This window comes from Canis aureus, chromosome 15 (assembly GCF_053574225.1).
Source record: "Canis aureus isolate CA01 chromosome 15, VMU_Caureus_v.1.0, whole genome shotgun sequence".
Lineage (NCBI taxonomy): Eukaryota > Metazoa > Chordata > Mammalia > Carnivora > Canidae > Canis > Canis aureus.
The window spans coordinates 1,956,662-1,969,662 of record NC_135625.1 but is presented as its reverse complement, the minus strand read 5'-3'; the positions used below and the strand labels follow the sequence as shown (position 1 = coordinate 1,969,662).

The window sequence follows — 13,001 nt, the reverse complement described above, 5'->3', positions numbered from 1 at the left end:
TCTGGTTGACCCTTTCATCTTTTAGCAGGATGCTCTTTAACCTCCACGTGTTCAAGTTTCTTCCAAATTTCTTCTTGTGATTGAGTTCTAATTTCAAAGCATTGTGGTTTGAAAATACACAGGGGGCAATCTGAATATTTTGGTGTAGGTTGAGACCTGACTTGTGACCCAATATGCGGTCTATTCTGGAGAAAGTTCCATGTGCACTTGAAAAGAATGTGTATTTAGTTGCATTCGGATGGAATGTTCTGTAGATACCTGTAAAATCCATTTGATCCAGTGTATCATTCAAGGCCTTTTTCTTAGATGATGTTCTGCTTAGAAGATCTGTCATTTGTTGGGACTATCGTGTTGAAGTCTCTTACTGTTAATGTATTATTATCTATGTATCTCTTTATTTTGGTTACTAATTGTTTGATATACTGATTGGTTCTCACATCAGGGGCATAAATATTCATGATTGTTAGGTCCTCTTGTTGGATAGACCCTTTACGTATGATATAGTGTCCTCTTCTTCTCTTACTACAGTCTTTGGTATAAACTTTAATTTATCTGATATAAGGATGGCTACCCCTGTTTTCTTTTGAGGACCATTTGAATGGTAAATGGTTCTCCAACCTTTCATTTTCAGGCTGTAGGCGTCCTTAGGTCTAAAATGAGTCTCTTGTAGGCAGCAAATAGATGCATCTTGCTTCTTTATCCAGTCTGAAACCCTGCGCCTTTTGGTGGGATCATTTAGCCCATTCACGTTCAGAGTTACCATTGAAAGGTAGGAATTTAGTGTCGTCATAATACCTATTCAGTCCCTTTTTTGTGTGTATGGATTATTTCTTTTGGCTTCCTCTTTCTCTTACAGGGTCCCCTTTAATATTTCTTGCAGAGCTGGTTTGGTGGTCACATATTCTTTCAGTTTCTGCCTATCTTGAAAGCTCTTTATCTCTCCTTCTATTCTGAATGAGAGCCTTGCTGGATAAAGTATTCCTGACTGTATATTTTTCTCATTTAGTATCCTATATCTATCATGCTACACTTTTCTGGTCTGCCAGGCATCTGTGGATAGTTTTTCTGTTAATATGATATTTCTCCCTGTATAAGTTAAAAATCTCTTGTCTCGAGCTGCTTCAATAATTTTCTCTTTATCTTTGAAATTTGCAATTTTCACTATTAAATGTTGATGTGTTGAATTTTTTTTAAACTTTTTTTTGGGCAGGATCCTCTTTATCTCTTGGATCTGAATGCCTGTTTCCTTCCCCAGATGAGGGAAGTTTTCAGCTATGATTTGTTCAAATACACTTTATGGTCCCCCCTCTCTCTCTACCTCTTCTGTAATCACAATAAGATGAATATTAATCCTTCTCAAGCTATCATTCCACCTCATTAACCCTAGCAGTTAGAGCATCCAGTTTGGACTGTATCTCAGTTAAAATTATTTTAAATTTCTGCTCGATTAGTTCTCAATTCTGTAGTAAGAGAATCTCTGGAGTCCTTTATATATTTTTTTTTCCATTTCCAGTCCTTTTATACATTTTTTCCACTAGTGATTTTATAATTGTACTTCTTAATTGTATCTCTGACATGATATTTAAATCCATGTCCAGCAAGTCTGTGGCAGAGAGTATTACTTCCGGTTCTTTCTTTTCTGGTGAATTTTTCCTTCTGGTGAATTCTTCATTCTAGTTATTTTGTCCAGTGCTGAGTGGCTGTATGAGCAAGCAGAGTCAAAATTACCAACCACGACCTAAGTAAAAAGTCGATTCCAAGAGATCAGAGGCCAGGAAATAAAATAAAAAGAATGGAAGGAAATAAAATGACCACTAGTGAAAAAAAAATGAAAAAAATAGTAATAAGGAAAAAAAAAACAAAAAAGAAACAAACAAACAAAAAAAAAAAAAACAAAGAAAAAAGAAGAAAAGAAAAAAATGGGTAGTGAGGAAGTGGTGGTAGAGAGAATGTAGTCTCACCGAGGGGACCTAGAGGATGATCCTCTTGGTTCTGAGTGTATTTTGTTCTGTATTCTAGAAGATGATCAAATCCAAATTTGTATAAACCAGCAAAACTTATATAGAGGCCCAACATCAACCACAAAAAATAAACAAGATAAAAGAGGAGGGCAAAGTAGGAAGGAAGAGAAAATACAGTGTCACAGAATGAACCAACAGTGTTCCACTTGGTTCTGGGTATACTTTGGTCCATGTGTTGTAAGGTAATAACTTCCACCCTAATAAAACAAAACAAAACAAGACAGAAAAAACAAAAACCAAAAATCCAGAACTCCTATAGCTACTAAAGTTAAATGGGAAAGGTGGGAGGAAATCCAGAAATGAAAAATATATGTAAGACATGTAATTGTAGACATATGAAAGACAAAAAAGGAAAAAGCTTAGAAATGAATAGTTTGTAAAATATTGTAGTTAAGGCAGGAAGAGAGAAAAAATATTGGAAATTTTTAACCTGCAATATAAACGAATCATAATGAAAAAAACTTCTATGTACTATTTTCCCTTCCTCCTGGAGCTGTATAAAGCGGCTTGGGCAGAAACCTTATTCTTCCAGCAGTTCTTCTGGGGGAGGGGCCTGCTGCGCTGATTCTCAGGTGCCTGTGCCTGGGCTGAGATGCCCTGCCCCTGCCAGGTGCCCGGCCCCAGGTGAGCATCTTCTCCCGGGAGCCCCTCCTTCCCCACGGCCCCGCCCCTGCCCGGGAGGCAGAGACCGAGTGTCCCGCAGAGGCGGGGAGCCCCGCGAGTGCCAACCGCAGGCTCCGGTCCACGCCGGCCTGGGAGCTCTGGGTCTGTGCCGGCGCCCGGCGGCAGGAGTGGGGCGCTGTGCTGGGCCCTCCGGGTGCCCCCTGCCGGGCTCGAGGGTGCTGGGCGCAGGGGCCTCTCCACGTGCCGGAGGCCGTGCTCCGCAGAGGTGAGCTTCCCCGCGCCGCCCTCCATTGGGCCGGGAGCAGCCAGGCCTCACCCTCCGGGGCCCTGCAGTTCCGGGGGGACCGCTGTGCAGGGGCGACCTCACCTGGGACCTCACGTCCCGGCAGAGCTCCTTCTGGGGCTCCCCCACCCCAGGCCAGTCCTTCCCGGCCTCCCCCTCGCAGGTGGAACCCAGGGTGTCCGGGAAGCTGTGAAAGTCACCTGGGGTAGTTTGTGGGGCGGGGCGCAGAGGAGCCTCCTCCCCCAGGTGGCTTTCCGAGGCCGCGCTTGAGCGGAGCTCTTGAGGCCACAGCATCCGCGGGGCTGTCGGCGGCTGCGCCAAGGACCCGGGCGGCTACACCAGTAGGATCCGGGGCCTGGCCTCAGGGTCCCGTCCTGCAGCCTGGCTCTGACATCTCCCCTCTCGGCCTGGTTGTATGGGCTCAGGCTGGAAAGTACAGAAAGGACATCGGCGCTTCTAGCTGATGTCAGATCTGGGAATTTAAGTCCTCATTATGGTGATTATTCTTAGTGTGTTTTATTTCTAATTTTTCCTCTAATTGTACTTGTCTCCACTGACTCGCCTATGATCTCTTCTCATAGACACAGTCGTTTATGCTTCTCTTGTACTCGTTGCTCTCTTCTCTGAGCGTCGGTCTGGCTGTACAGTTTGCCACAAATCAATTCATGTTGGATTTTATTAATTTTATTATTATTTTTAAAGATTTTATTTATTTATGCATGAGAGACACAGATGCAGAGAGAGAAGGCAGAGATCCAGGCAGAGGGAGAAGCAGGCTCCATGCAGGGAGCCCGATGTGGGACTCGATCCCAGGACCCTGGGGTCACGCCCCAGGCTGAAGGCGGAGCTAAACCGCTGAGCCCCCCCCCCCCCCCCCCCCCCCGCCCGGGCTGCCTTCATGTTGGATTTTAATTGACAAGTACAAGGCATAGCCTCAAAGAGCAGGCTAATTTGTTGGGAGAAGCATCTTCCTCCTGCCGTACATACTTCAGAGGAATCTTTTTTTTTTTTTTTTTTTTTCCAGAGGAATCTTGATATTGTAAATGAAGATACTTTGAAAAAGGCATTAAAATATATATATATGTTAATATAATTTACACATTTTAAATCAAAGTTAATTGAAGTCTTTTATAAACGGTCTAATTTGTATCTGTTTCATCCATTTGCATAGTTTTACATCTTGCTTTAGTATTGGTTAATACCCATCGGATCGTTCCCGTTTTGATTTTTATCTGCAAGGTTTTGATTCAAGTTGAATATATTTATTAATATCTATGGCATGTGTCCCATGAGACTTGAAAAGATGTGATTCAACAAAATTGGAGTTAAAATGGTATTAAAACGAGTAATTCCTCTCTTTTGAAAACATTTCTCTGAGGCACTGGGGATCCCGCTTGAAGCAGATTGAGCTCCATGACTTGCCAGCTTTAAAGCTTCAGTTTTTAGGGAAATTAATTGGGTCATGATGCTGATGGAATAGGTAGTTGGGATTTATGGAGCTTATTGTTTACTTGTACATAACCTGCTTGTTACCATGTCTTTGCTGTCGTTATCCCATTAAAAGCCCATCTCTGTTTCAGAAAACCAGCCATATTTTACATTTAGTCTCTCATCACTTTTCAGTTATCTCCTGCCATCTGCAAGCCATTCAGGCTTGTCTAATTCATTCTGTGCTCTCGCAGAATTCCAAGTGAGTAACCTTTCTGGAATAAATAAGCAACTCTGACATTATCTTTAAAAAGCCCCAGAGTGTGTTGATCTAACTTGGATAGGTACTTCCAATGTCCCTCATTTCTTATTACTATTCCATGGAAGAGAAACAGAAAAAGGGAAAGAGAAATAGACTTTTTTGTGTGTGTGTGTTTTTAATAGGCTTTACGCTGTATGTTGGCACACTTTCTTATTGTAAAATAGTGAAGTAAAGCCACACTACAGCAGACTGCTTCCGATAAAAGCAGTGATGGCCATTTACCTTGATGAGGGTGTTTTCGTAGGACTCCGCAATGACCGTGCACTTGGGGTCTGCTAGTAGACTGCTGCCCTAGCGCGTGATGCAGCCTATGACACCACGGCGCCAGGGATGAACACGATGCAGCCACTACCCCCTGCTCCATAAAAGATACATTCTCAGACTCCCAGGGATGCCTGAGACCCAGGAAGGTACCCAACCCCGTAAGCACTAGGTCATCTTCTAAACACCCGCGGCTATGATCAAGCTTAATTGTATAGATTATGGACAGTAACAGAATAACAATCACTACTAATACAATAGAACAATTATAACCCTATACTGTAATGAAAGCTATGGGAATACGGTCTCTCTCTCTCTCTCTCTCTCTCTCTCTCTCAAACTACGGTATTGTCCTGTACTCGCCCATCTTCTTTTGGTGATGATGTGGGATGACCAGATGCCTGCTGATGAGAGGAAGGAAGGCGAATGTTACAGGTGCTATGACATAGCTTTAGACTATAGATCGTCTGCTTTTGGACTCTGTTTGACCTCAGATCACTGAAAAAGCCACAGAGAGTGAAAATGTGGATAAGGGGGACTGCTCTAGAAATTTGGGAGTGATAGAAGTTGATTTGCTGAATGGTCAGAGATCTATAACTTGTTGGGATACACACATATGCACAGACCACAGTGGTAAAATACAGATAACATTGGGCACCTGGGTGGCTCATTTGGTGAAGCATATGCCTTCAGCTCAGGGTCCTGAGATCGAGCCCCGTATTGGGCTTCCTGCTCAGTGAGGAGCCTGCTTCTCCCTCTCCCTCTGCTTGCTGTGTGCATTCTCTCTCTCAAGCAAACAAAAAAAAATATTTTAAAAATATACATAAAACTTACCATTTTAAGTAATTTTTTTGTGTATGGTTTTATGGCTTTAAGTACATTGGCATCCTCGCCCATCTGCCACCACCATCCATCTCCAGAAAAACTGTATCTTCCTACCAAAACTCTGTACATGTTAAATGATAATTTCCCAGGCCTTTCTCCCCATGCTTTGGGAGACCACCATTCTACCTTCTGGCTCTGTGAGTTTGATCACTCTTCACTCTCAACTTCTGTGTGTCTTCAGGTATATAGACAGCAGATAGTCGTATCCTGGTTTGTTGTTGTTTATCCATTGTTTCAACGTATGTCATTTGATTGGGGAATACATTAGTCTGCTAGAGCTACCACAACAAAGCCCCACAAATTGAGTGACTTAACCAACAGAAATTTATCTCCACAATTCTGGAGGCAGGGGGGTTCTGCTACAGATTGTCTCCTCACCCTTTTGATGGCTGTCTTCTCCCTGCGTCTTCACAGGGTCTTACCTCTGTGTATCTGTGTCCTACTCCACTTACAAGGGCATCGCTCATATTGGAATAGACACACCCCGATGACTTCATTCTAATGTAATCATTTGTTTAAAAAGCGTATTGCCAGATACAGCCACATTCTGAGGGACGGGGTTTAGGGCTTCCACATGTGAATTTTGAGAGGACACAATTTGGCACATACGTGGAATTGATTCTTTTTACATTTAAAGGGAGTACTGAGGGGGAAGGCCCTTATTTTTACCACATTTATTTGTTTCCTGTAGGCCTTCTAGTATTTCTCTCCCATTACCATCTTCCTTTGTGTTGAGTTGATTTGTCTGATGACGTATGAGGGTTCTCTTTTCACTTCCTTTCACACATATTCTTTTTTTTTAATTTATTTTTTATTGGTGTTCAATTTACTAACATACAGAATAACCCCCAGTGCCCATCACCCATTCACTCCCACCCCCCGCCCTCCTCCCCTTCTACCACCCCTAGTTCGTTTCCCAGATTAGGAGTCTTTACGTTCTGTCTCCCTTTCTGGTATTTCCCACACATTTCTTCTCCCTTCCCTTATATTCCCTTTCACTATTATTTATATTCCCCAAATGAATGAGAGCATATAATGTTTGTCCTTCTCCGACTGACTTACTTCACTCAGCATAATACCCACCAGGTCCATCCATGTCGAAGCAAATGGTGGGTATTTGGGTATTTGCCGTTTCTAATGGCTGAGTAATATTCCATTGTATACATAAACCACATCTTCTTTATCCATCATCTTTCGTTGGACACCGAGGCTCCTTCCACAGTTTGGCTATCGTGGCCATTGCTGCTATAAACATCGGGTGCAGGTGTCCCGGCGTTTCATTGCATTTGTATCTTTGGGGTAAATCCCCAACAGTGCAATTGCTGGGTCGTAGGGCAGGTATATTTTTAACTGTTTGAGGAACCTCCACACAGTTTTCCAGAGTGGCTGCACCAGTTCACATTCTCACCAACAGTGTATGAGGGTTCCCTTTCACACATATTCTATAGATATCTTCTTTATGGATCCCCTGAATATTTCACGAAATCCTAAAGTTACAACAATCTTAAACTGATACCAACTTAACTTCAGTCACATACATGGCTATATTCTTTCACAGTTCCTACACCACCACTTTGTGCTACTGATGTCACAGATTACATCTGTATGTATTGTATACCTACTAGTGCATATTTATATTTTCATGCATTTGTCTTTTAAGTCATGTAGAGAATCTTAAAAAAATAGACTTGTGAATCAAAATGACAAAATAGTGGATTTTTAGAATATTTCTCTCTATATTTACCTTTATAAGAGAACTTTGTGCTTTCATATTATTTTGAGTTATTGTCTAGTGTCCTTTCATTTCAGTTGAAGGGCTATCTTTAATATTTCTTATAGGGCAGGTATATAAGTGATTAATTCTATTTTTTTTGGGGGGGGTCTGGTAATGTCTTAGTTTTTCTTTTCTTTTTCTTTTTTTCTTTTTCTCTTTTTATTTTTATTTTTTTTATTTTATTTTTTTAATTGTGTTAGTTTTTCCTTCATTTTTGGAGAAAGTATTGCTGGATATAGAGTTCTCTGTAAATAACATTCTTTTCTTTCAGCACTTTAATATTTCCCCTTATTGTCTTCTGTCCTACAAGTTTTCTTCTGAGAAACCTGATGGTTTTATTGGAGATCTCTTGTTTGCAATGAGTTGCTTTTTTCTTTCTGCTTTCAAGATGCTTTCTATGTCTTGGTCTTTTGACAGTTTCTGTGTCTCATTCTGAGTTGCTTTGAGTTTATCCTACTTGGAATTTATCAACTTGGATTTGTATATTTATGTATTTCCTCAAATTTGAGAAATGTTCAATTATTCAAATTCATATTTAAGACAGTTTTACAGTTTGTCTAGTAAGTTTGATACATGTGTTTCTTCAAGGACTATTTCTGGAGATTAATCTTATCCCTTTGAATTGGGTACATTTTTCAAAAATTGTAATGCCTTATGATATTGTGAAAAACTGTGCATTTGGAAGACACAGCTACTTTTCCCAGTTTTTGCAGAATATTGTGGAAACCCTTTACAAATTAAGGGGCCTCTGAGCCATACTGTTAGCCTTGCATGAAGCCATAGAGTCTTCTCTGGGAATGTGTCCTGTCTGGGTCTCTGTGTGTTAGCCTCCCATCCAGCTGCTTTAGAATATCTTACTTCCCCAACAAGTCTCACTCCAGCCTCTCAGGATCTTAGATGGTCTGTAATATTCTTCTTCTTATAATTCCTTGGCCCCAGGGGCCTGCATGGCTGCAATCTCTGCACTTTCTAAATGCAGCAGTCTGCCAATGCCTTCCTTGGCTTCTGGCAGCCATTCCACGGACAAGTTCCGAGGCAGGCAAGAAAAACAACAACAACAACCAAGAAAAAAAAACAATCTGTCTCTCATGCAGCCCATAGGTCAGAATATTGCAAACAAGTTTCTCTTTGCTTCTTCATCCTCAGCAAGGGGACCAGAAATGAGGCCACGTGCCATGTCAGGGAAGGTATGGGGTAAGGGGAAGTTAAACTTTCATGAACTCTTCTGCCATTATGAATGTGGCTTTTTCTTCATTGAAATTTCACTTGGCTGCTATTAACCTCAGACTGGTTTCCAGAGCTCTTAAAAAGTTATCTTATTCTATCTGTAGTTTTTATTTGGTATTTTCATGGAGGAATGAAGGCCTGGAACTTTCTCTTTCATCATCTTACTGATGTTGCTGCCCTATGTGCTGGATTGTTTTTAAATAATCATGGGAAAAACAAATATTTAGAAAAAAAGAATTGTAGAGTTGAATCTATTACTCACGCCATACTGCAAAATAATTCTTGGATGATATAAAAATCTCAACTAAAACCTGTAAGAAATGGAGATGAACTAACTTAGAATGATGGAGTTCTTCCTAAGAATAAATTTACTCTAGTAAGATCTGTAGCTAATGTGGGATTTTGTCCATATCTCAGTTTCATCTTAACTCAACAATGAAAACTGAGTCTTGCTGTAATTATTGTCATATTTTTATGCATAGTTTTAATAAAATGCTTAGGGATTTCAACATTTACCCAGATAATATACTTTTTCTTGTGCAATCATTTAAAATATATGTGGTGAAAAATATAGACACACAGATATATATATATATATATATATATATATATATATATATTTTATGTATATACATATATAGGCATTATATAAGTATTATAGATATGTAAATGAATATAATATGCATATACATAAGCAGATAATACAGTCATCTATCTGAATGGACTTAAGCCATAGGAAACATGAATTATCCAACAAGATGTTGAGATAAAGTAGGTTCCTGAATTGGTAAATTTTCTGCCTCAACTATGACATTAAAGGTCTTGTTTTTTTTGTGATATGCCTTCTATCCCATCCATACTATTGCTCCCATCCTTGGACTGTTGCAAAATGGTACCAAAACTTCCACATTTGAAATCAGACACTGTAAGGTCCAAGTAAAAGAAGATAGATACGGTCTCTACTGGCTCACTGGAATGTCTTCCCAGTGGGATGGCTACAGCCTTCTGCTCATGTCTCACTGAATGGAATTTGGTAACAAGCCCAAGGTTGAGCAAGTTTCTGGAAAGAAAGAAGAAATTGATTGCCTTGGTTGCGTTAGACAGCTTAAATAGTGGCAGATGGGTGTTTGAGTGTTAGCTACTCTATCCGATGAACAAGTGAGCCCTTTAAAATCACTGTTACACTGTGATTGTACAACATCCCAAAAAGAGGTAGGGCTCTTCGTGGAACAGATTCAGGAAATAAAGCAGCATGTCTATAAAAGAACAGTACATTTTTTTTTTTTAGTTCGATGATAAACATGTTCAATGTTGAAAACATAAGTTGGTAGTTTTATTTAAAGTATCTTTTGTATAGGTATTAACAGATAATCTGTTGCTTCACTCCATCCATGGATAGCGGATGAAGGTTTTCTTCTGTATAAACTTTGACACTGTCTCATGATGCTATTAGTTGTAACCTGTCATAAAGTTGCCTGTAATGAGCACAAACATTTTTAAAATTAAATTTTGACCATTTGAATAGAAGAAAGGTTCAAAGTAAAGAATGTTGGCATCCTTTCACTAAAATAAAATGTCTTTTTTTTTCAGACTTAAGAATAAAGATCTATTTTAATAGATCTAAAGTATCTTATTCTAAATAAATCACATTTGAGTCATAATTTAAGAACCAAGCCTGCCTAACAAATTTATTCTCTGAGGATTTCCCCAACAGCGACACAAAATGACAAGAGTTTTTCTGTCTATTATAGTGAGTCAAGGCGGTGTTGCATTGGTTTCTGACATGTGTCCAGATCCTGGGATTCCAGAAAATGGTAGAAGAGCAGGTTCCGACTTCAGGTAGGAAATATATGGGTTATTTGAAAAGTGTGTGATTTTCTAATGTATGTATGATAACGTATATAATTTTTAATGTATATTTTTATAATATTTTCTAACACATTATATACTCATATATGATATATATAATATACATTATGTATAATTTCAATTTGTTCTTAATTGTTATGTCTTTTTTTTTAAAGATTGTATTTATTCATGAGAGACACAGAGAGAGAGAGAGAGGCAGAGACACAGGCAGAGGGAGAAGCAGGCTCCATGCAGGGAGCCCGAGATGGGACTCGATCCCAGGACTCCAGGATCATGTCCTGGGCTACAGGCAGATGCTTAACCACTCTCACCCAGGCATCCCTGTTATGTCCTTCTGAATTAAAGATACAACTTCTTAGTTATGCAGCTATATTATCTGTAAAACTCTAAAACATGTTGTGTTGAAAATTTCCACATGGGGTAGAATGGATGCCTTTCACTATATTAATTGGTATTAAAAATTTAACCCAAAATGTATATGATTGGAACGTCTCCAGGTTTTTTCCCCCTTTGGTTTTTAATTAATTGCCTTCCCATTTTCTAATGCATTCTGATTGATGTTTACAAAACTAGATGGGGCAAAACTTTACCTATAGTCCCATAATTGTTTAATTCAACTTTTAGAGTAATAAATGTAAGTGGCAGTCAATGCAATTTATTTCAGAAAATGTTATTATTCATTTTACTGGGATGTGATGAGCTAGAGACTTCTTTCTAGTTGTGGCATTATTAATGTAGTGGTGATTAAAATAGTCCATTATTATGCTATCATTTATATATATATATATAATCATTTCTTTAGATTCTTGAATTCTTTTCCATTAGTCCAAGAATCAGCATTTGCCAACTTACAAGATGGAGACTCATACTGGGAGTGAGTTTAAAAAAAAGAGTAAGGAAGAGTTTTCCTCCCTTAAAATCTCATTTTTAGAAGGAAAACAACAAAGATATGTGTAGAGAGTTTTGGCTATTTAAGTGAGCTGAAACTGAAAGGGGAGCCTGGGAGGTGCAGTAGGCAAAGCGCCCGACTCTTGGTTTTGGGGTATGAGATCAAGCCCCAGGTCAGGTCCCATACTCAGCACAGAGCCTGCATGAGATTCTCTCCTCTCCCTTTGCACCTCCTGGTCTCTCTCTCTTTCTCTCTCAAATAAATAAGTTTTAAAAGACAACAACAAATGAAAAATATAGTTTATACCAACAAAGAAGGAATATTTCTCAGTGTAATTGGAGTAGCAATGTTCATTTTTAAAAATGTTATTTAATTTTATTTTTTATTGATGTGTTAGTTTCAAGTGTGCAATATAATGGTTCAACGGTTGTATACATTTCTCACTGCACATCAAGATGAATGTACTCTTAATCCCCTTCTCTTTCACTCCTCATAGCCCTCTTCTTTCTGGTAACCAGCTTTCTCTGTATTCAAGAGTTTGTTTTTTTTGTCTCTTTTTTGTGTTTTGTTTCTTAAATTCCACCTATGAGTGAGAGAGACAATTAGCAATAGTAATTTTGAAAAGGCTAGAGAAAGAATAAAATTGCTGGCTGTCATGAAGTTGGCATGTTTGTGTGTGTGTGTATATATATATATATATATATATATATATATATATTTTTTTTTTTATTTCCTAGCAATGTCTGTTCTGTTTGAAGTAGAAAGTTGTATTGTAAAAAAAAAAATAGTTTAGAAGCTGCTGTTTTATGTTTTAGTTCAAGTTTCTGTGAAGCAGAGGAGATGAAGAGGATTCTTCTTCAGGTGATTTGTGTGTGCATGAAATGTGCACTTTGGAGAAGGAGAATGGAGGAAGGAGGATAGGGCCAGAGTGAAAAACTAAGACGCAAGCTGGTTTTGACAGATGATGAGCTTCAGTCTGAACCCACAGGGAATTTGGGGCCACAAATCGCACCAACCAGCTGGTCCACCTTTCGTAGCCACTCCCCCTGCCTGCCGGTCTCTGGCTTCCTTCACTTGGCTCAAGGAAGTTCTCTGGAGCATGGCTGGCTTCCAGTAATCGTGGCCCTCCCAGTGCGTGTGATGTGTCCCCATGGCAGGGTGGTCTAATAAAGATGGGTGCTGACTTCCACTATCTTAGAAAACAGCAGTCAGTTGAAGGCATTCAGGAATTTTATCACTTGAAAATGAAGCAAATAAATGAAATTTATACATTCTCCCCCCACTTCTCTCTCTTTTGAAGGTTACACAATTCTTGCTAGAATCCATAGAGGGGTCCCCCCCCATATAATCCTTTCTTATCTCAAAAAAGACTTTCTCCATTTTCCCCTCACTCAGGAAAAAAAACAAAATTCTCCCTG

The 13,001-nt window shown here is 39.5% G+C and overlaps 1 protein-coding gene across 2 annotated transcripts in view; it reads left to right on the top strand.

Moving 5' to 3' along the window:
• CSMD1 (CUB and Sushi multiple domains 1) overlaps positions 1-13,001 on the top strand; it is a 1,870,054-nt gene that overhangs the window by 1,314,728 nt on the left and 542,325 nt on the right. For both annotated transcript variants that reach the window (XM_077848529.1, XM_077848528.1), the window contains exon 8: positions 10,577-10,664. In XM_077848529.1, coding sequence (XP_077704655.1) covers positions 10,577-10,664 — 88 coding nt within the window. The remainder of the gene's footprint in view (positions 1-10,576; positions 10,665-13,001) is intronic.